Raw genomic sequence first — 25,512 nt, 5'->3', positions numbered from 1 at the left:
CATAGAGCCGCTGTCCGGGGAAAAATTATTTCCCACATAGCAAACTGTATGGTGTAATGCCTGTCTTTATTAGCCAAGTCGAAGCAGAACAGTAGGACATTAAACCCCATTTCGTTTAATGAAAGAAAAAGTGGATCATCCAGTCTCCTGCAGAAACACATTATGGTAGATATAGGATAAACATAAAACATTCTATATAAATATATAACTTTATTAAACATAACAAAACTGATATCCCACAATGTACCTACATACATCCCACAATAATAAACCTGATGCCTTAACAGGATCTAAACCTCTTTTATTTGGGTCAAAAGAAATTTAAACATACATTATGCAAGAGCTAAATCTGCCGATTGCAGATCTTTCTTTAGGCCTGAAATGTTATATAAATTATTATTCAGACATTTGTTCACATGACAAGATAAAAATCAACTCTCTATGCCATCAGATGCTCAAAGGGATGAAATAAAAAATGATTAGTAGTTAATGATTTAATAAAAAAAATGGATAATCAAGACTTTGTTTACTATCGTAACAATGGTAGCGATGACAATCTAGAGACCGCTTTTCTCCAAACAGCCCTAACTTGGCTCAGAATGAAGTAATTTGACTGAAATTTTCAACATATTCCCTTTTCATTTTCTATATTTTAACTATTATAGTGAGGACTGCCAGTTTTTTAATCTACATCTTACATAATACATCTTTTAAGTTAAATATAAAATAAGAGAATATGGTTGGCCATATTTATACCAATGTTTCTTTCATATGATATCAAGTATTAGTAATATATTGTAACACCAAGTTGTTTTTACAATATATTACACAATGTCTTAAGCTCAAGACCATTAAACAACTTAAAATACAGACACCCCGCACGTGCTTTTACAGTGAAATATTTCACTAGTATAAATAATGTACGATTGGCAAGTTGCCAGTACGATTATTAAAAATAATGGTACGCCAACATCAAAGGGTGAGGTCACATCTGTATTTTTTTAATTGGGAATAATCTAACATTACATAAATTCCACACAGATACAAGAGAAGCACATATTGACAACAAATTTAAAAAAAAATTTATGGCAGTATTGTAAAGCACGAGGTACACCGACAAGGCAACTGAAAGTAATCCATCTGTGTATTCGTTGCTCCCAGTTGCAAATGTCGATGTATGCCAGGGTTTAAACATTTATATCTCCATGGTAACAAAACATATTAAACATAACATTTGTATAAAAACCAACAACATAAAATACACTAACCATACTAACTAACAATTTGCACCAAATTTTAGTAGATACTTCAATTTTGATTGGTTAAGCACTAAAATCAATCTAATATTATCCAATCAAATTACCGTACTAAAATTTGGATTTTATCTTAGTTAAAATTTCGTAAAACAGCCCCCAGATCTAACTAACAATTTTCACTAGATCTGTTAGAGGTTTTAATATATTTGTTATTAATTACAGGGACCATATGCTGCGGTCTGACTTTACCAATTCTTAATGACATGATTTTAGCCCTTTATATTGCATAATGTTTGATATTCAACAAATATCTGTCAGAAAACACATGACACTATTATATATGAGTATTATCGTCCACTCCACACAAACTAGGTCATTTTTGGGTCTAGCTGTTAGAGGAAAACGGAGGACCAAGAGAAAACCCACAAGGCTGGACAGGCAACCCGACTCCTTGTCATGTATAAGCGGGGAATCAAAACCATGCCATTTGACTCAATGACAGACCTTATGATCAAACGTGCAGGCGTATAACCATTCAGCCCCCCCCCCCTCAATTATATGGAGTAAAAGTTATCAAGTTACTTGTATTCCATATAATTGTGTCATGTGTTATTCTCATCCAGTTACTAAGTGCTGCTTAAACAATTTATCTATCAGATATTTATTTTCATTCTGTATTTCTCATATTGTTTATCTGTCTGTAATGTCTCTTACTTTAAACAAATTCAACAATTACAGTTTTCAATTATTGCAAACAGAAATGTGGGACATTTTTGATATTTCCACAACTATGACTTTAGCAAAAGTAAGACCGCTGCATTTGACCGTAAATTGAATAATGCCCATATGTATACATGAATCACCGGCACCCATTATAAATAAATAAATCAACCAAGTTGCTATGATGATAATCTCATCTTTTACATAAATAATACTATATAAATATAATAAAGCTGTTCCTGATCTGTTGTTATTTTATAATCAACATAAGGTCACACGAATAAAATCTATTCTGGTTCTCAAGACAATCCTTACCAAGAATCTGATGCAGGAAGGTTTTTATTTTTGTGTTTTGATTAGGCTTCTCTAGTCATTATCAAGCAATGATAAAATATGAAAATATAACAAGACAATATGTAAACATTTTATCATTGCTTGACAATGACTAGAGAAGCCTAGTCGAAACGTCGCTCAGTAATAAGCAGTAATTGTATTCCATAGAATTGTGATCTGTTTATTCCAGTTCAATTACTGAATGCCATTGTCACTATTTTACTAAATGGTTTCAGCAATCACATACTAAAAATTAAAAAACCTTGTATATCAAATACCAAAGATTTGTTCCTATCTCTTTGTTCTTGAGAAGTCAATAATGAAGAATACAATATATCTATACATCTGAAAGAGGGAATTCCCCTTTTCCTTTATCGTAACACTATTATACTATCTGTAATACATGTGATTTATCGTCGCCCTCCATTACCTTACATGTGGTTTATCGTTAAAAAAGTTTTCTCGGCCATCTTATGTGCACTTTAAAACTTTGTATATCATGTAAAAAAGATTTGTTCAATAATTGTAACAAATAAACATTTTATTTTATACTGAAAAGTCAATGACTAAGAATAAACTATATCCATACATCTGAAAGAGGGAATTCCCCTTTTTTTTATAAACGAATCACGATTCTGTGATCTGTAAAAAATGTGGTTTATTTTTCTTCTCTATTCCTTTAGATGCAATTTTATACTGAAAACTCAACAACTTAGAATAAAATATATCTATACATCTGAAAGAGGGAATTCCCCTTTTCCTTTAAGCGTAACCATATATTGCGATTCGTAAATGTGGTTTATTTTCCCCTCTATGCCATTTGTAATATGTTTACGTGTGAACCCAACCCTGTATGTCTGGTATATTATAATATAGATCTATAGACGAAGGGTTGGAGAAGGCACCACGCTGTAAGACATCTTCCCCGTGTATAGCTTGTCGTACAGCGATCTCCACTTTCTTACCACTTATTGTATACTGAAAATATAACCATAAACAAATATAGAAATCTTGTTATATTTGAAGCATCAAGAGACAGAAATATACCTTCCCCACTTTGATAATTCAGCAATGTGTATGTTTTTTTTTTTAGATGTGAAAGGAAACCCAAATATCCTTAGAAAACCCATGAGATTAGTGGCAGTTTACCTTAACTTTGCAATACAAATAATATAAACAAATATAGAAATCTTGTGACGCATCTTAATGGAAACAGAAATGTCCTTTCCATACTAGTGCGAAGTGTCTTTGTTTCTGTTGGGGGTTGGGTGGTCAAATGGTTTAGCACATGCACATTAGATCATAAGGTCTGTCATTGAGGAAAGTGCCGAGGATTCGAATCCCTGATTATACATGACAACATGTAGGGTCATCTGTCCAACCTCGTGTGTTTCTCCGGGATCTGCAGTTTACTCACACAGATAAAGATAGCGACATTAAACCCCATTTCTATCTCTCTCTCTCTCTCTGATCTTGTCTATGGCTGTTGTAAATCAGAACTAAAAGACAATTCGTTTTGTTTTGAACCATTGAAGATTTTTGATATGAGTGAAATCAGAAAGATAAGGCAATGTGTTTTGTCAGTTTTTCTGTACTTTTGAAGACTTTTTATAGCTTATATTACACACAGCATTGGTAGAAAATTGGAGGACTCAGAGAAAACCCACAAGGTTAGACAGGCATCCTACCCCTGTAAAATGTAATGCTGGGATTGAACCTATGCTTGCAAACCATATCATCTACAGTGCATGAATCATTTGACTCGGTCACCCCTACCCCTACCATTTAAAGAACTGCTGATAGAAAGATCATTTAACTCGGTCACCCTATAGTTTAAAGAACTGCTGATAGAAACATCATTTGACTCGGTCCCCCCCCCCCACTGTTTATAAAGAACTGTTGATAGAAAGATCATTTGACTCGGTCACCCTACCGTTTAAAGAACTGCTGATAGAAACATCATTTGACTCTGTCACCCCCACCGTTTAAAGAACTGCTGATAGAAACATCATTTGACTCGGTCACCCCCACCGTTTAAAGAACTGCTGATAGAAACATCATTTGACTCGCCCCCCCCCGCTGTTTATAAAGAACTGCTGATAGAAAGATCATTTGACTCAGTCACCCTGACTGTTTATAAAGAACTGTTGACAGAAAGATCATTTGACTCGGTCACCCAACCGTTTAAAGAACTGCTGATGGAAACATCATTTGACTTGGTCACCCCCGCTGTTTAAAGAACTGCTGATAGAAACATCATTTGACTAGGTCACCCCAACTGTTTATAAAGTATTGCTGATAGAAAGATCAGAACTTACTGGAATATCTGCTATTGGTAATATCACGGAAGGAACATGACGAGATGTTAAATACGTTCGAACTGATGATTTCAGACTAGTTATCAAATCTTTATTAAATTCTGATCCTGGTGCCATCTTGAGAAATAATATAACCCTTTCCTCGCTGCCGTCAGATTTCCTCTGTGGTACACAAACACTGTCGGCTATTTCTTTAAAGGATTCAACTATAATATAAAAAGATGTAATAAAATATTTACTAAAAACAAAATAATACATAACTGTAGGTCTATAGTTTGACTTCATATGATAGATAAATTATTATTTAGACATTTATTTACATGCCAAGCCTATAATCAATTCTCTAGATCATCGGATGACTAAGATTTAAATGGATTTAAACATCTGAGAAATTTAAAAATTTAACAGTAAAATGGACAATCTGGGCTTAGTCTCGGTTGTCAAGTACCGTTGCTACGATAATAAACGATCTACACAGAAATGAAATCAAATGAAATGAAATGGGGTTTAACGTCCTACTGTTCTGCTCCGAACTGGGCTAATGAAGACGGGCATATGCCATACAGTGTGCTATGAGGGGAAATTTTGCCCGGACAGCGGCACTACGGCCTACTCTTATATCGAATTCCAACTGTCAAGGGATCTTTTACGTGCACGCCAATGTGTACACGGGACCTTGGTTTTTTGTCTCATCTGAATGACTAAACAGCTTTCCTTGTCAGGTCCTTCCATCCTGCATCACTGACGAGGGGGAACCACGCCCGGAAATATGGATAAACTTTCTCGGCCAATGCAGGGATCGAACATCCGACCTCCAGGTTAGCGAGCCAGCGTCTTACCCACTTAGCCAGCGAGATCCTCTATTCTCAAACAGTCATAACTTCAGCAAGAATAAAGTAATTTACATAAAATTTTCAATATATTCATTTTGCATTATCTATTTTGGAACTATTATAGCAAGAATGGCCAGCTCTTTATCTAAACCTTACATAATGTATCTTAAATACTTTTTTTGTTTTGGTTTTAAACTTTTAAAACTTAAAACAGTGGTTACATTCTGTATAATTTGTCGTTATGTATTGTCAGTAAACGCCACTCAAGAATTATATTTTTAAAACTAGAGTTGTCTTTTCATGAAAACTTGTCACAATTCGTGGCAATTATCATCAAATGACACGACCGGAGATTCCTCTACAGACTCTCGGCATGCTCGAAGGTTAATCTAGAATGAGAGAGAGAGAGAGAGAAATGGGGTTTAACGTCCACTCGACACAAACTAAGTCATTTGGGGACTAACACATGGTTCAATTTTATTTCAATCATTAGCTTGCGCTAGGGGTCTTTAGCTGTGGGAGGAAACCGGAGGACCCGGAGAAAACCCACGAGTTTGGACAGGCGACCCTAGGCTACTCCTTGTCACGAACACCCTGGGAATCGAAACCCCGCCAGTTGACTCAATGACAGACCGTATGATACAGCGCGCGTGCTAACCAATCGGCCATCCAACCCCCCTAATCTAGAATGATACAAAGTGACAAAATTACAATTGACTGACACAGAATTCAGTTCTGTCAGCCCTGACAACCGAGGCGGTGCAAGTAAAATCGTAATTAAACACAACGAATGTTTCATATGTCAACTTTGGTTGAAATATTTTATTATCCAGTCGAAACATGCGTTATAGGCTGAAATCCCCCTTTTCACTCTATGATCATTGGTCCTGTGATTGAAAGAATTTACAATATTTACCTACCTATGTGGTATATTTCTGCACTACCAAATCTAACACCATTTGGGTTTAATGTGCCATCACTTTAAATATACAGAATTATATAACAGATCACAACATTTAAAGGGAGAGAGAGAAATGTTAACTATTATTGCTGTATTATGTATGGTAGTTTGGGTGTCAATCATTATTGCTGTAGGGTATGAAATGAAATGAAATGGGGTTTAACGTCCTACTGTTCTGCTCCTATGCTGGGCTAATGAAGATGGGCATACGCCATACAGTGTGCTATGAGGGAAATTTTGCCCGGGTAGGGGCGCTACGGCCTACTCTTATATTGAATTCCAACTGCCAAGGGATCTTTTACGTGCACGCCAATATGTACACGGGACCTCGGTTTTTCAGACCATCCGAACAACTAGACAGCTGTCCTTGTAAGGCTCTCCGTCCTGCATCACTGACAAGGGGAAACCACGCCGGAAAATCTGGATGAACTTTCTCAGCCAATGCCGGGATTGAACACCCGACCTCCAGGCTAGCGAGCCAGTGTCTTACCTACTTAGACACGTGATGCCCCTGCTGTAGGGTAGTTTGGATGTTAGTAAAAAAGACATACCTGCGTCCTAACATAACGAGTCCACCAGTAGCTGAATTTATCATACAGTAATCACCATGGGCCCATACACCTGTATAATAAACACAATTAAATACACACCAGGTATTTATAACATAAACAGCTTACAACTAGCTATCAGGTACAAAATCATTTTTAAAACTTTTCCATGGCCGAATTGTTAGCACATGCGCACTGTATCATAAGGTCTGTCACTGAGTCAACTGCCATGGTTTCGATTTTGTATGTGACAAGGAATAGGGTCGCCTGTCCAACCTTGAGGGTTTTCTCTGGGTCCTCCGGTTTCCTCCCACTGGTAAAGACCCCTACGCACAAGCAAATTATTGAAATAAAATTGAAACATGTGTTTGTCTCGAGTGGACGTTAATATATATATATCTCTCTCTCTCTTACATATTCACACCTACGATAACTTAAATAACACAAACGAATTATTGAAATAAAATTGATACATGTGTTAGTCCTGAAATGCCCTAGTTTGTCTCGAGTGGACGTTAATCTTTCTCTCTCTATATATATATGTCTACAACTATCTATTTTACATAATATCTGAAATATGATAATTCAAATCACACCTACGATAATTCAAATCACACCTACGATAATTCAAATCACACCTACGATAATTCAAATCACATCTACGATTACGATAATTCAAATCACATCTACGATTACGATAATTCAAATCACACCTACGATAATTTAAATCACACCTACGATAATTCAAATCCCACCTATGATAACTTAAATCTCACCTACGATAATTTAAATCCCACCGACCATAACTTAAATCACACCTATGATAACTTAAATCACACCTACGATAACTTAAATCACACCTACGACAATTTAAATCACACCTACAAGGAAACGTTGAGACCCAAATAAAGAGTAGAATATAAACGCCACCTACCAGGAAATTTATCGAAGTAAGCTCGATGATATTTGAGATTATTTGGATCATTCCAGAATTTAACGGGCATGGAAGGAAATGGTTTTAAACAGACTAAGTCACCACTTGTATTGTATACTGGTTTACCTGAAATATAATACACATAAACTTGGTAATTTAGCAATTGACGAGACGCAGTGGCTCAGTGTGGAAGGTCTTGGGTAAGACGCTGGCTAGCTAGCCTGGAGGTCGTGTGTTCGATCCCTGCATTGGCCGAGAAAGTTCATCAGGATTTTCTGACGTGGTTTCCCCTTGTCAGTGGTGCAGAACGGATTGCCTGGGCAAAATTTCCCTCATAGCACACTGTATGGCGTATGCGCGTCTTCATTAGCCCAGTATAGGAGCAGAACAGTAGGACGTTAAACCCCATTTCATTTCATTTGTAAGGTCTTGGGCTTTCTCCTGGTATAGACCGAGAAAGTTCCTCAGTGGGGCAGGATGGAGTGGTGTCCCCTTGTCAGTGGTGCAGAAAGAGTATCAAGTCTAGTCCAGTAAATAAAACTGTACCATATGTTAGTCCCGAAATAACCCAGTTCGTGTTGAGTGGATGCCTCTGCCTCTCTCTCTGTGACTAAAACCTCAAATGGTCTTCTGTGCATGAATTAAATCTTAAATATTCTAGGTATGACCCTGATTGGATGAACTCACAAAAACCAAATCATAAAGTACATATCTATAAATCTTTGAATGTAATTGATAAATGATATCATACCAGTTTCATCCCAACTGTTCATATCACAACCTAACACCATTGACTGGATTTCACCTTTATAGACTGGTAATGTAACATTCTGTCCCATAAAACATGCTATAATATCTGTACCACCTTAAATATAACATAAACATATTTATAACATTCAGTCCCATAAAACATGATATAATATCTGTACCACCTTAAATATATTTATAACATTCAGTCCCATAAAACATGATATAATATCTGTACCACCTTAAATATAACATAAACATATTTATAACATTCAGTCCCATAAAACATGCTATAATATCTGTACCACCTTAAATATAACATAAACATATTTATAACATTCAGTCCCATAAAACATGATATAATATCTGTACCACCTAAAATATAGTTAACATATAATTTTTACACCAGAACTTCAAATCCGTAAATTTCGATGAATTTTTTTTTTTGATATAATGACCAACATAATGCAGCTAATAACTTGTAAACATATTACTACATGACTGTATTTATTATACATTTATTCACATGAGGCCATAATCAACTCTCTAGAACTTCGAATGGTCTTGATTTTCAACAGATTTGAATACAATTGGCAGTTAAGGATGTGATTAAAAATTGGATAATCAAGGTAATTTGAGTGAAATTTTCAACATATTCCCTTTTCATTATCTATTTTTTTTAACTATCATAGCGGGAACTGTCTGGTCTTTATCTTAATTTTTACATAATGTATCTTTAACATGAACTATCTTTGATAGCCTGATTGGTGAAGTAAAGCAGGAAATTAAACGACATTTCATTCATTCATTATTAAAATGAACAAAAAATCCAAAAAAAGAGTATCTTGTTACTTGTGGTCACCGCCAAACATCAAAATAAAATTAAAGTTTTGTAAATTACCTGAAATTGATCCAAGTAGAAGATCTTGTTTAATATCTCGATAAACATATTCATAACTCTGTGGTTTTAACGGAGATCCTGTCGATAATATCATACGCAGAGACTTTAAACTATGGGTTTCTTCTGTAATTATAAAATATACGATTTATTAGTGAACATAGGCTACCAGACAACTAGCCGTACGCCCACCAGCAGCTAAGTTGTCCGCAAAGTTATGAGCTAAATATATGACCACGCCAAAATGAGATATTTGATATTCAGACAAGCCGAGATTCAATAATTAATAGAACACACTGATACAAAAAAAAACAAAAAACAGCTTTTTATCCTGAAGAAGTCAGTACTTTTCTTGACAAAACATTGGATACAAAGATGGCTTTTTGATATCATTATATGTGGGCACATAAAAACAGAAATTTTGAATTGGAGGTTTTGAATTAGTTTTATCCAATTCATATCTTGTACCTAAAATAGGCCTCCATAATTCATAATTAGCCAGCAAATAAACGTATAGAAATAATTAAATATTATATTGTTTTGATTCACTTAAATTGAAATATAACAAAGTCTAACTATGAAAAAGAATGATTTACAAAAAGGGAATTTTATTTTTGTTCCTATTCATTCAGTTTACACTTGCGCGTATGGGTCTTTAGCTGTTGGAGGAAACCGGAGGACTGGAGAAAACCCACGAGGTTGGACAGGCGACCCTACTCCTTGTCACGTACAACTGGGGTATCGAAACCTCGCCAGTTGACTCAATGACAGACCGTATGATAGAGCGCACCTGTGCTAACCATTCGATCATCCAACCCCCCATTCAGTTTACAGTTACATTTTAAGAACTTCAGAGAGCATATGAAATGTATTATTAAAATTGTGCATCTTATTCTGAATTATCGTTTTCATGAGATTAAAATTAAAATATTTACTTGGTTTCACATTTTTCTCCTCTAAAACGGACAGCCATTTTGCACCTGTGCCCAATATGGTAATTCTGAAGAAAAAGATGAATTCTTATAATTCTTATTAATCTTAGTCCACCTCATAATCAAGTCCATCTCATAATCAAATTGATTAATCAAGTCCACCTCCTAATCAGATTGATTAATCAACTAAGGCCATCTCATAATCAAATTGATTAAATCAACTAAGCCCATCACCCTTTCTAATAGGCGAGCTGTAAATGTTCATCAAGTAAGGTGATAGCAACCTGGGGATTCCTGGTACCTTATCAGCGTTGCACAATGGAGGAACTGGCAAGGAACAGCGTCTAGAAGAAGTCATCAACCAGAATTATCGAACACAGATTTTCAATGGCTTGATAATTAATCACTGACTTTAAAACTAGTAATTTATTAATCATATGTGATATATTTATAATATCATATATGTGATATATGTATAATATCATATATGTGATATATGTATGATATCATATATGTGATATATGTATGATATCATATATGTGATAAATGTATATCATATATGTGATATATGTATATCATATATGTGATATATGTATATCACATATGTATAATATCATATATTTGATATATGTATAATATTCTATATGTAATATATTACCCTGATTTATCTATTAGATCCCAGAATATATTAGGTGTTGGTATAAGAGGTGATCCGTCGTACAGAAAGATGGCAGCACCAACCGCTAATACTGATACTAACCAATTCCACATCATCCAACCTGCCTATAAAATATATACATTGTCATCTAGAAGTATGGTTAAATATTACAACAAAAACATAACACAAGGTATGTATCATTAACTTGAAAAAGTGACCTGTATGTGTTATGAAACGTTTTAATTAAATAACAAATATTTCTATCATTAACTTGATACTTACTGTAGTATAATATAACATTATATCATCTCGTGTCATATCACTCTGTATCCGATGTTCTTCTAAATGCTTTAATAAAGTTCCCTGTAAAAAACATCATATAAACTATATATAGTAATAGCAATCAACATTTCCATCACAAATCAGAGAAAGAATTTTACACCTAATAAGAATATAAAATTGTAGATTACCTAATCTGCTTGAGCATTGGTAGGCAAAGTCAAGAATGACCCCCTTAGGTCTGTTATTGGGCCTAAATTTGTCAAATCTTGATTTTTTTAAATGAAATGAAATGAAGTTTAACAACCTACTGTTCTGCTCCGAACTGGGCTAATGAAGATGAGCATACGCCATACAGTGTGCTATGAGGGAAATTTTGCCTGGACAGCGGCACTACGGACTACTCTTATATCAAATTCCAACTGTCAAGGGATCTTTTACGAGCAAGCCAAAGTGTTCATGGGACCTCGGTTTTTCGTACCATCAGAACGACTCGACAGCTGTTCTTGTCAGGCCCTCCGTCCTGCATCACTGACAAGCGGGAAGCACGCCCGAAAATCTGTAGATTTTTTGAGGCTAGAGAGTAACATATCAGTTTGGCTGAACATTTATACTGCATTAGCACTCGGCAAACTTCAGCATATTCCGGTACTCTCCTGGGCAACCCCGTTGGTAATCCGGAAACTTGAAAGTAGTGCCAATGGCTAGATGTAGGGTACTGGAGTCTGCTGAATGTTCTATAATATACTCACTCCTACAGAATGTACCATACATTTGGGTACACCTGTTGTACCAGATGAATACATTATATATAGTGGATGATTAAATGGAACTTGTTCAAACTTTAACACAGGTTGTCTCCCTTCTTTTATACCATCTGATAAAAACTGTTCTAAACTACAACTATAGAGATATAACAACATAGGGTTAGTTAATAAAACATTATATATATTCTAAATGAAATTGAGTTTAACATCCTACTGTTCTGGTCAGACTGGGTTAATGAAGATGTGTGCTAGGAGGGAAATTTTGCCTGGACAGTGGCACTACAGCCTACTCTTATTTCAAATTCTAACTGTCAAGGGTTCTTTTACGTGCACGCCAATGTGTTCACAGGACCTCATTTTTTTGTTCCATTTGAACTACTAGACGTTGCCCCTTGCCAGGCATTCTGTCATGCACCACTTACATCGTGGAACCATATCGGAAAATCTTGATGAACTTTCTCAACCAACATCAGGATCAAACACAGGACGTCCTGGTTACCAAGCCAATGTCTTACTCAGTGAGCCACCACGGCTCTTTAAAACCACATAGAGATTTCTTTTCATATTCCAACGTCATTATTATTATTATCTTTTTACATCCCAAGTTAAAAACACAGGTTCTGCTTACTCAGCTTCTTGCAGAAAAGAAATGAAATGAAATGAAATGGAGTTTAACGTCATACTGTTCTGCTCCTAACCTGGGCTAATGAAGACGGGCATACGCCATACAGTGTGCTATGAGGGAAATTTTGCCCGGACAGCGGCACTACGGCCTACTCTTATATCGAATTCCAACTGCCAAGGGATCTTTTACGTGCACGCCAATGTGTACACGGGACCTCGGTTTTTTCGTCCCATCCGAACGACTAGACAGCTTTCCTTGTCAGCCCCTCCGTCCTTGCAGAAAAGAAGCAGGTTTAACTCCAGTTCATCTCCTCATGATAAGACAAACAAGTTTTGTATGATTATACATGAAATTAAGTTGACTTTAATTGCAAGAAGCGTTTCGAGAGATTAAAGGGCCATTATGTAAGATTAGATAAAGAGCTGACAGTTCTCGCTATAATACCTACAAAAATACATAATGTAAAGGGAATATGTTGAAAATTTCAAATTGTTTCACTCTGAGCCGAGTTATCACCTTTACAAGGATAGTGTAGCCTCAATTGTCATTACTAATGTTGTTAAGATAATAAACAAAGTCTTGATTATCCATTTTTAAATTAAATCACTGAATAGAAGAACCATTCTAACCTATCGGTACTTAAAATCGGAGCCATCTGATGGCATCGAGAGTTGATTATGGTCTTGTCATGTTAAATAATGTCTAATAATAATTTATCTAACATTTCAGGCCTGAAGAAAGGCCTGCAATAGGCAGATTTAGCTCTTGCATAATGTATGTTTAAAATTAAACTGTGAAACATTATTCTAAGAGCTTTATATTTATGAAAGATATCTAAAAATATATGATTAATTTTTATAAATGTTAGAGAGAATGTTTTGTCAAGTGTATAATTTAGTTTAATATAATATTAAATTGTGAGATATTATATACTATTCAAAAAAAGTAGGGGATATTTGATTTTTAAGTGTTATTAAAGTCACCTAATGAAACTGACGAAGAAACAAATGACAAAATGAAATGAAGTTCACATTCATCGATTTATTCCAAATGATCGTTAGACTAAGTAAGGCACAGACTGACCATTATAAGGGTAAAATGATACCCGGGGTCAAACAGCAAAGTTACCACAGCATCACAACCAAGTCAGTAACGGGTAAATCCTCCTCTGTTTGCCAAACAAGCATTGATCCGACGTGGCATACTCCTAATGAGACGTCTAAGGTCATTTTGGTCCAGATTGTCCCATTCCTGTTGCAACGCAGCAGCAAGTTCTTGGACATTGGCAGGACGTTGTTGACGTTGACGTAACCTCTGTCCAAGCATGTCCCAGACATGCTCGATGGGGGAGAGGTCGGGACTCAGTGCTGGCCAAGGTAATCTGGTGATGTTCTGTTGTTGGAGGTAACCTGTAACGATCCTGGCCCTGTGACATCTTGCGTTGTCATCCTGGAAGATGAAACGGCGGCCATGACGTCGTGCGAACGGCACAACATGGACTGCCAAGATGTTGTCCCTGTAGTACTGGCCTGTAACACGCCCTGCAACAACATGTAAAGCCGTTCTTCCAGCAACAGTGATGCCTCCCCACACCATAACAGAACCACCCCCAAATCGATCATGTCTGATGACGTTAACGTCTTGGAAGCGCTCGTTTCGACGACGCCACACCCTCCTACGTCTGTCCAAAAAATCAACAGTGAACCTTGACTCATCTGAAAACATCACATTGCTCCAGCGTCGATTATCCCAGTGTTGACGATCCCTACACCAACGACGTCTTGCCTGAATGTGATGATCTCTCAAACAAGGAATCACGCGAGGACGTCGGGCGCGAAGGTGACCCCTATGCAGTCGATTCCGAATCGTCTGGCCACTCACTCTCACACCAGTGTCTGTTTGAAGACGAGCGCTGATCTGATTTGCTGTGATGACACGATTTCTCAAGGCCAAGGTACGGATAAATCGATCCTGGGCTTGAGTTGTCGCCCTTGGTCGACCTGAGCGTGGTCTGTCCTGTACAGATTGTGTATCACGGTATCTGGACCATAGCCTGCTTATGACAGACTGAGAAACATTCATCGTCCGCGCCACAACCGCCTGTGTTGTGCCGATCTGTAGCATGCCAAGGGCACGTAACCTTTCATTTTGGGTAAGCCGACGCATATCAAAATTTGTTTTCTGGTCACTAAAACAATTAAACTGATGTTTCCACCCTGGAATTCAATGCCACAATGACTGTAACATTCAAAGTCAGAGTCGTGCAAATCTTGGGTTCGACCCCCATGATGATCCCAAGCATCACCTGCATTCCATGCGGTAGCTATTGGTGCGTTTGGGCGTCACATGTAACTGGAAATGTTTCTTCTGTTAGGTTCTATAGTGACTTTTTTCGTAGTCATTTGCATATTTTAGTATTATGCCCCCAAAATCAAATATCCCCTACTTTTTTTGAATAGTATACTAAGAGCATCATATTTATGTTAGAGAATGTTTTGTCAAGTGTATAATTTAGTTAAATATATTTACCTGTTCGGAATGTGACAAAGATCAAATTTACTTTCTTTAACAAAAGGAAAAATTACGACTTTTTCTAAATCTGGTAATCCTGAAAAATACAGCGACAATTTAAAACAGATGGAAACTTGCAGTGATGATCTTACAAAAATCTCAATTATCCATTTATGACAACTTGATATCCATAGCTTTGTGGGCAAAAAAACCCCAAAACCACCATATATTTTTATGTTTCTGAATCATGGACTTGCAAACCTGACTACCGCTACAGTGTGCCAGTTCACTAGTTCAGGAAACTATTTCAAAATAAAATGTGACTAACCTCTAACCACCTGTTCTATTTTCTCCATATGATTGTGTATTTTACCATTATAATTTACACCATTTACACTAAATATTAACTTGGGACGAATCTGGGAAAATCTTTCTAAAACACCCTAATAAAAAAATAAGGTTTTAGCTTTACAATACTCTTTTATTTTTCGATGTTTTTGGAGGGTGCAAAACTATCATTATAAATCACACCTAACAGCATCAACATCTCTACTACATGTATATGGTGCTTTAGTTTGATACACCATCACTGTAATCCGGGTATCATTTAATCTTGTGTATCTAGCACTAATTTCTTTCAAATTCATTCAATTATCAAATCTTTGTTTAAAAATTCGTAAAAATCATTTAAAATCACCAATCATCCAATATCAACTAATTTGTACTTTTGTCCAGTTTAAAACTGACCATTCAATTTTGATAATGAGTGTCCAATTTATAAGCGTTTAATTTCTCAATCACTGTCAAAAAATAAAAAACCCAACTGATTATTGATGTATAATGAATAATTTTTGAACAGTGGTCAGGAAATAAAATACTTATAAATTGGACACTTAGTGTCAAAATTAATCAGTCAGCTTTAAACTGGACACAACTAAAAATTATATGATTTGGGGTGATTTTAAATGATTTTTACAAATTTTTAAACAAAGATTTGATATTAAACGAATGTGAAAGAAATTAGTGCTAGATACACAAGATTAAATTATACCGGGTTGCAGTGATATCTGGATGTCTGATTCGGTATATTTGAGGCTAGACTTCAGCCAATAGTTGCGGACCTGTCTGTCATATACAGACAACACAGAATTAACGATTCAAAGACTAAAATAAACATGTTTGACAGGCATGTTCATGAATAAGATCCAACTCAGAACTCACCACAACTCCGAAATCTGGTGATGTAGAGCTCCAGATAGCCCCAATACTAGCTGTAGCTAACATAGCTATAACAGCTTCTTCACAATTAGGTATATAACCTGGCAAAATACAAAAACAACCAGGAATATAATAAATAAGAATACATATCTTGTACTATAATCTTTAATCTAAATCAATATCATACGCGATAAAACCTTTCATGTTGAATTCCTTTTAACTTTGTCCCCCAACCATAGTCTAAAACATTATTATACTCAATAAATGCTTTCATGCTGAATTCATTTTAACTTTGTACTCCAACCATAGTCTAAAACTAGTCTCAATAAATGCATTAATACTTCATACTCTTTTATCTTTAGTATTGTTATCTTGTCAGCGTTTCCAAAGTCGGATTTAGCAAGGCCCCCTAACACCCTCTTTTGATAGCACCAAACCATTTTTCAGATGACACATTTTATGACTGATAGCTGATAGACCATTCATTTCTATATGTACCAACCTACAACTCTATCTCCAGTCTGGATACCCATGGCTCTCATAGCTGCAGCATAGACACTTACATCATGCCTTAACTGATGAAATGTTTTAGTCTTCACTTCTGCTTGTCCTTCTCCTGTAAATAAATCAGTTAAAATATTTTTTTAAAAAGATGAACAAAAGTATCATCACCTCATAATAAACAATTAAAGATGCACTATGTCAGATTTAGATACAGAGCTAACCATTCTTGCTATAAAAGTTCGAAAATGGATAATGCAAAATGAATATATTGAAAATTTCATTCAAATTACTCTATTGCCAGGTTTGACGGTTTGACAAGATGTGTGAATTAATTGTAACCATTGTACTGGTTGTTTGAAGCTAAGCCTCGCTTCTCCATTTTTAAATTAAATCAAAATATAGCTGAACCATTCTAATCTACTTAATATCGAAGATATCCAGTGGCATCGAGAGCTGATTATGGTCTTGTCATTTAACAATCTGGTTAAAACACAGATCCTATTTCGTTTCGTTTTTATAGTTCAAAATTTCGATTTTACTTGTCTTTACTACACTTGGATCTGGAAGAGTTGTTATTTAACTCGTGTTCTGAATGGTGTCAGGGATAAGCCAATGAAACAGTCTGTTACGGCGAGCTTTAGACGTGTTTTGCACGGAACTGTGGGTAATCCACTAGTGACATCAATGCTGATTGGTTAATCAAATGTCTGACATCATAGGGTCATAAGTCGGTCTTTTGAACCCCAACGTGACCTATCGCTATAACTTGTCAGATCTTCATGTAGTGTAGGCCATCGAAAGTATAAAAAAAACGAAACAAAATATAGATCTGTATTTTAATCAGAGTTGGGGGGGGGGGGGGGATGGCTGAATGGTTAGCGTGCGGGCACTGTATCATAAAGTCTGTTATTGAGTTGACTGGCGTGGTTTCGAATTCCCGGTTGTACGTGACAAGGAGTAGGGTCGCCTGTCCAACCTCGTGGGTTTTCTACGAGTCCTCCGGTTTTCTCCCACTGCTAAAGGTCCCTACGCGCAGGCGAATTATTGAAATAAATTTAAACCATACAAATTATTGAAATAAAATTAAACCATACAAATTATAAAAATAAAATTAAACCATATGTTAGTCCTGAAATGACCTAGAGTGTGTCAAGTGGACATTAAACCCCATTTCTCTCTCTCTCCTACCTGTAGAGTAAATGGCTATTCTATCATCATCATAACGAAGTAAATTCTCAGCAAAATTCATTCTAACTCCATGAAACCATTCAGGTATTTCAGCTATATCTTTATTCTTATCAATTACCTTTAAATACAAAATATATCCCATGTACGATTATTTGAAATAATGGCACGCCCTCATCAAAGGGTGATGTCACATCTGTATTTTAAATCTCTTTAGCACAGCATAATGGTGGAAATGGTGAGAATTTGAATTTACTTATCTTAACAATTCATTGAACGAATTTAGTTCTCGCACTCCAATTCAAATAGTTTTTCATGGCTTTTTCGAATGTAGTGGAATGTGAATTAAAATTTGATTTTTTTGTACTGTTTATTCAAAAGTTAGGGAAAGTGCTTGTGTTCTATAGGAAGTATTTTATAATATTAATTTCATGTAATAAACTAACATATAAAAATAACTAATGATTTAAAATTCCAGTATTCATAAACTCTAGAAATGCAATAGTCATTTGATGAGAGCAAGCTTTCTATTTCGATTATTTTAATTCTAAATAATACTTTATCGTGTTATTTTCCATATTGTATAAGTAAATACCCTATTTGCACATCTTTCATGTGTTTTTTTGTATTTTTCCCGATAGTTTATTCTGTTATATTATAAGTTGGGTATTATTAAAGCTGGTTGTATGGAGAAGATTAATATACATGTAGTAGACCAATAGTTTTGTTTATGAATAATAAAATAAAATAAAGTCAAATGACATGTTTTATTAGTGAAGTATATGATGCAGACAATGTCATTCTTATTTACTGCATCTTGTCCTTGACCTTACAAACCTCTTCTAACAATGGATAAACAATAACTGATTATTGTTAATTATAATTTCATTTGAGCTTCTTGTGATTTTCCAGCCTGGTGGAGGATGGAGGGTCTGACAAGGAACAGGGTCTAGTTATTTGGATGATAAGAAAAACTGAGGTTCTTGTACAAGTAACAGAACCATTGACAGTTGGAATTCAATTGCTGCCTGGGTGAAATTGCCCTAATAGCACACTCTATGCCAGTCTTTATTAGCCCAGTTATAGTCCATGTGACAGACCTTGGATTTTGGAGCATCATTACCAATTTGATAAAAAAATTCAACCTTGATTTTCAGTTAGCCTAGTGTTGAAATTTGGTTGATGGACTTCCAGGTCACTTTGCTAAGGTTTCCCCGATGCCTCAATTTCAATGAAATAACGGCAGCTATTTTCAAATATAGCCGCCGTTATTTCATTGAAATTGAGGCATCGGGGAAACCTTCATAACTCCTGAACAGATTGACCTATGGATATGGAATGTGGCTCATAATGTTCGCAAGAAAATGATACATCTGCTGCTACATGTATATGATACTTGTTGTTGAATGAATCATATATTTTCCAAATCAACAGATTATTCTGGAAAAAGCAACGTTTAGGCATTTTTTAAAAAAGTTTTCATGATTTATTTTATAAGTTTACTACCAAATCATGTTCAGAGTAATTTTAGCCAAATTATGTGTGTGGTCTTCTTAAGTTATTCATTTGGCATAAATAAATACGCCCAGTGGTCCTCCCAGTAGAGCTGCGGTAGCTGCAAACTCAACAAAGTCTTAAGTAGACTGTCAAATTTAAAATGTTGAACGTCGGCGAGGCAGGACACCAACTTGGGGACGGGTTTTTGTGAGTCAAAATTTATCACTGAAGACAATTTGGAGATTATGTCACTTCTGTGACATCATTTTCTGTTGGGGTTCTGTCCGATTTCCAAACTGGCTGCCAAAATTTAAGGAAAAACAAATTTCTAGTTAGGATAGGTGAGTATCATGCAAGGTACATGTAAGGCTTGTGATTTATCATATATAGGGTTTTCTTAACAACTGAATTTAAAATTGATCTCTTAAAATGAATTATTTATTGGAATTTTCGATGAAACGGAAAGGTTTGTTCCGCACAAGGATTAGCTTAGAAGGGACAAATACAATTTGTAGAACCAGATATTTGATGTTAGTGAACCCATTTGTTTCCAGGACACCTGTTATAAACAGAATCTTATTTTCTATCCAGACGGTCATTCCGTATAAAAATCTATCTGCATACAAAGTTTATGAAAATACACATTTAAACAGCATTTAATATGGTCTACTACATGTAGGACTCTCCCTTCAACTTAAAGATAGGCTGCCAGACAATGAAACATACGCCCACAGCAGCTAAATCGTTGGGGCAGTCAACAAGAGTTGTCACATATTTTAACTTTTACTAATTATCAGAAAATCATTAGAATTTGTTTGGTTTTTATACAGTTCTGCCCCATGCTAACGTTTAGTATACAAAACATTTAATATCATGGATTTAGCAGTTCAAGTTATCAAAATTCAGATACTTGTTCATCTCAAGTGATCAAGGGCCATAACTCTGGCAGTAATTACTGGAAATGGCTGAAAATCAATGGGGGTCTTTGTCTCATGACCTTAAACACTGTGTATAAATTTAAAGTCAATCGGCTATTAACGTTAGCCGCTAGATCGTCCACATGCAATTGTGGACGCTGGACCTCTGGACGGATGGACGGACGGGGGCATCGACAATATACGACCACATTTGAATGTGAGAGTATAAAAATAAATTGTTTATTGGAATTTTCGATTAAACGTAAATATTCTTGTAGCTGTAAAATACTTGACTAATAGACCAGTTGTTAATTTGTAACATGTTTAACACCATATCTTTCTACACGAATTAACAATAAATTATTCATTCGATAAAACGGAAACATTTTTATAGCTGTAAAATAATATACATGTATCAATTAATTTATATGATAAGTTACAGCCTACTATGAAATACAGAAATTTGCAACACATTTTAACAGCATATCTTTCTACATGACCTAACAACAAATTGTTTATTGGATAAAAAGGAAACATTTTTTTTTTATATAACTGTAAGTTACAGTCTACCATGAAATACGGAAATTTGCAACACATTTTAACATCATATCTTTCTACATGACCTAACAATAAATTGTTTATTGGATAAAAAGGAAACATTTATTTTTATATAACTGTAAAATAATATACAAATTTTTATTTAATATGCCATATTTTTACTGAAAATTAAAGTATTCAAGTAATGTGGGAATTTGAAACACGCTTCAACATCCTACCTTTCGCCCCCCTTTTCAGGGATGGACACTCAAAAGGAGTATGGTAGTTTCGGGGGTCCCTAAACTATTTAATGTTCTTGCGTAGTCATGAATTTACGTCATTTTTGAAGAATTGTTAAATATATGCATAAGCTAAAAACACCAGGATATACTCTAGAAAGCACCATTTACGGTCATTTTTTTTTCAAAAGAAATTTTGAGTCTGGTTGGAGAGAACCCTGTCGTTCACCTCACAGAGCAAAGATAAGCCTGTCCTATCCTACATGTAGGTAACATATGTGTCAACTTCACATTTGTTAGTATAAATATAGCATTTGCGTGACAATTATCACAATTTTCATCTGGCCTTAAAACATTTTGCTTGGATTTGTCTTCCTGGTGTTATAAGCTTTCCAAAAATGTATAGTTTTTTTTAGTAGGGATGACCTTGTAGCAGAACTGTGTTTCTAAGCAGGCTAAAAATTTTAGCTGCAGGACTACTAGACTATACGACATTGACAAGAGTTGCTGGGCATAGTCTTTAATGTAAAAATGGATCACATTACCATTTCTGAACGAATAAGAGAACTTAAATCCCCAACAAAGGATATATCATAAATAATTCTTAATATGGCTAAAAATGGTGCAAAGGCATAGGAGATGAAATTAAAATGCCTCACTATTTTGGTGGAATGTTTTGTGATCTGTGAGATCCAGTATAAACAATTCCATATGATCTGTGAGATCCAGTATAAACAATTCCATATGCCCCATTGTATTGTTTATGGGGTGGGGGTGGAGGATCGGATAAGATGTGTCATTTTTACCATTATCATTTTCAGCATTCATTTTTAAGTTTTTATTCAAGTTTGGTGACTCTGAAAACCTTATAAAAGAAATATCATAAGCTATTTAAAACAGAAAATTGACGATTTACTAAAATATCATTCATTTTACGGTGGCCCCAATTTTGAATTTTCGCCATCTTGGATTTTTCAAACTTTTTGTTCAGATTAATTGTAAGTTCAGCGACACTGAGCACCCTTTCAATTGAATAGTACATGTCATATCAAACAATGAATGACTATTATCTGACAAATTGGCCATTTTAGGAAATTTGGTCGCCATTTTGAATTTCTGCCATCTTGTATTTGGGAATCTCATATTAGAGATTATTTTTTTATGATCAATGTTTCGTTTCTGATGTCTATTAAATCACTTTAGTTGACCAAATAGATAATTTGGCTTATATGGGTCTAAACACGATTTGTTAGTAAACTTCAAATTAATCTTTTATTTTAAAACTAATGGTATTCATTAAACAACATATCAGATGCAGAATTATATTATGAACATTTTGAGCTAAATTACATATCCATAGGTGAAACTGTTGAGGAGTTATGAAGGCTTCCCCGACTCGCACTATTTCAAATAAAAAAAAACGACGGCCATTTGTAAAGATGGTCGCCAAACTGACATTTGGTAAAGTTACCCAGAAGTCCATCAACCAATTTTGGACACTTTAGACCTAAGGCTAACTGAAAATCATAATTAAACCAATTCATCCAATTGGTAATGAATATCTGCTTGTCACGTGGACTATTAACAAGTAGAATGTTAAACCCCATTTTATTTATTCATTATATTTTACCTCATCGTATGGCTCACTGTGAATCACATCTGTAAATTTCCAAACTTCTTCCCAGAATTGTGAATAATTTTCACAGGACCATTTATGGAACTGATGGTAGGTTTCTGTAATTGACAAAAACAGAACATGATAAATTCCATTTAATTTTTTTCTCGTTTCAACCTCGTTAGGAGAGAAAAGAAAGAATGTATTCCCACAATTTGTTTGCATTTTGTGGGTCTTCAGCAGTGGGAGGAAATCGAGAGGACCAGGAGAAAACCCAAATACAAGCTTGGGATCTGAACCACCCCACTTGACTCTACGACAGACCTTATGATCTAAAGCTAACATATTAGACCACTAGACCCCTGATTCCAAGCCAGCGTGATAATAAAGCAGAAAATAATCATAAAAACTCGACTGGAAAGGAAATACTTTTTTATGTGTTGGATTAAAAAAATTCCGAAAATGAGCACTACATGTAATTTGTGGTCTATCAAATGATGATATTATTATTCAAATATTCTAAGTGTTCATTGAAACATAAAAAAAATCAATTTTTTGACTGTTTTGGTCAATTTTTTATATTTCTAGAAATTATAAATCTTTCAAATCAGTTTATTTTCCCTTAGTTACATGTATCTGTTTGTTTATTTTTGAATATTTGTTGATTTTATTTATCAAATAGTCTTAAATGATTATTTGATAATATAAAATGTACGAATAAATCGTGACCTGCCAGAATAACACAGTCTTGTTAAGCATATAAAATCAGAAAGATTTTGGGTAAAATATCAGGAGATAAGCAGGAGTTATTTCATAACAAAACCAAATTAACAAGACCACAGTTTAATTCATAATTATATGCTAATAAATCTCATCAGCAAACAAAATCAAATTTCAATTTCTATGCTAATAAATCTGTTTAGAATAAAATTAACACAAAACATTTCCATACAAATAAGGAAATGAAATGAAATGGGGTTTAACGTCCTACTGTTCTGCTCCGAACTGGGCAAATGAAGATGGGCATACGCCATACAGTGTGCTATGAGGGAAATTTTGCCCGGGCAGCGGCACTATCGCCTACTCTTATATCGAATTCCAACTGCCAAGGAATCTTTTACGTGCATTCCAATGTATACACGGGACCTCGGTTTTTCGTCTCATCCGGAGGACTAGACAGCTGTCCTTGTCAGGCCCTCCGTTCTGCACCACTGACAAAGGGAAACCACGTCGGAAAATCCCGATGAACTTTCTCGGCCAATGCAGGGATCGAACACCCGACCTCCAGGCTAGCGAGCCAGCGTCTTAACCAACTAGCCACTGTGGCTCCTCCATACAAATAAGGAAATGCATACAAATAAGGAAATTTCAATTTCTATTCTAATAATTTTTTTTAAAATAAAAAGTAACACAAAACATTTGCATAAGGATATGTAATAGAGTGCTAGAATTTGTAAGAGAGCATGAGGAGGATGTACAGAGTGCTAGAATTTTTAAGAGACCCCTAGAAGGATATGGTCAGAATAAATTATTGGGAGGGAGAGAGAGGGCAATGGGGTTTAACGTCCAATACGACACAAACTAGGCCATTTCGGGAATAACACATGGTTCAATTTTATACCAATAATTCGCTTGTGCATAGGGGTCTTTAGCAGTGGGAGGAAATAACCAGAGGACCCGCAGAAAACCCACGAGGTTGAAAATTATTTGGAGGTATAAAGAGAATAAAAAAATAAAGGCTGCAGTTCATGGGAGGTGTGGGCTGAGGGTGTGTGGCTGGGGCAACGAGATCATTTCTTCTTTTTTTTTTATGATCTCTTATGGATATGTCAGTCCAATGCTAATTACGACATTGATACTACTTTGTTATGGTATAAATATCAAAACACCTATAAAAAGGGGAAAACCCAAAATATCTAAGTTTTAATGACATTTAAAGGAAAACCTATCATATTTATAATCAGATTCAGCAGATATCAGAATTCCATATCCCTCTTTTTGATATACAGTCGGTTTAAAAATTGAAAAAATATTTTTTCATGCCAACATGTTTGTGATATTTGACCAGTTATTAACACTGTATATAAAGTTACATGAATTGTTGACATAAAAGGTTTATCATGGTTTGTTGTCATTTCATGTTGATGTTATTTCTAGATAAATATTTTTCTGTAATTCTGACTTGACTAGCAGTCAGCTCACTTAATTTAGAAAGCGATAAATACCTAAATTTACACCAAATTTCTTATTTATTTGGTTTCTCAATTCATCCATTTGTGTTATTTTGCTTCTGTCCGGTTGCCACATCATTTTGGGTTGATTTTCCCTTTCCGCATCCATTTTAAAGTATAATACCTCTCACTGAGTTTACAGAAAACTTTCCCGCATTGAGAAGACGGTGACCTAACAACACCTACCGGATATTACTACCCTATATATGTAGTACGCATTGTTTTAGTTTTTTACCCATTATGAAAACT

At 35.2% G+C, this 25,512-nt stretch overlaps 1 protein-coding gene across 3 annotated transcripts; it reads right to left on the bottom strand.

Annotated features, from left to right (window-relative positions):
* Nucleotides 1-190: 190 nt before the first annotated feature.
* Nucleotides 191-25,467, bottom strand: LOC126824675 (acetoacetyl-CoA synthetase). 3 transcript variants are annotated; one of them, XM_056101586.1, is made up of 18 exons: nucleotides 25,258-25,465; nucleotides 23,048-23,151; nucleotides 18,231-18,348; nucleotides 17,041-17,154; nucleotides 16,542-16,639; nucleotides 15,649-15,763; nucleotides 15,339-15,417; nucleotides 12,170-12,320; nucleotides 11,421-11,501; nucleotides 11,139-11,263; nucleotides 10,484-10,548; nucleotides 9,552-9,674; nucleotides 8,655-8,768; nucleotides 7,904-8,029; nucleotides 6,973-7,042; nucleotides 6,381-6,439; nucleotides 4,628-4,833; nucleotides 191-3,287 (listed from the first exon to the last, which is right to left on the bottom strand). In XM_056101586.1, the coding sequence occupies exons 1-18, from the start codon at nucleotides 25,370-25,372 to the stop codon at nucleotides 3,141-3,143; spliced, it is 2,010 nt and encodes a 669-aa protein (XP_055957561.1). In that variant the 5' UTR covers nucleotides 25,373-25,465; the 3' UTR covers nucleotides 191-3,140. The 3 variants fall into 3 exon arrangements, with proteins under 3 accessions (XP_055957561.1, XP_050409951.2, XP_055957562.1); XM_050553994.2 differs by lacking the exons at nucleotides 191-3,287; nucleotides 4,628-4,833; nucleotides 6,381-6,439; ... (1 more) ...; nucleotides 7,904-8,029; nucleotides 8,655-8,768 and adding an exon at nucleotides 8,810-8,958 and having other exon boundaries at nucleotides 25,258-25,467; XM_056101587.1 differs by lacking the exons at nucleotides 191-3,287; nucleotides 4,628-4,833; nucleotides 6,381-6,439; ... (3 more) ...; nucleotides 9,552-9,674; nucleotides 10,484-10,548 and having other exon boundaries at nucleotides 11,135-11,263; nucleotides 25,258-25,467.
* Nucleotides 25,468-25,512: the final 45 nt, after the last annotated feature.

This window comes from Patella vulgata, chromosome 6 (genome assembly GCF_932274485.2).
Source record: "Patella vulgata chromosome 6, xgPatVulg1.2, whole genome shotgun sequence".
Lineage (NCBI taxonomy): Eukaryota > Metazoa > Mollusca > Gastropoda > Patellidae > Patella > Patella vulgata.
The sequence above is the reverse complement of the archived record's forward strand: the minus strand, read 5'-3'. Positions and strand labels throughout refer to the sequence as shown.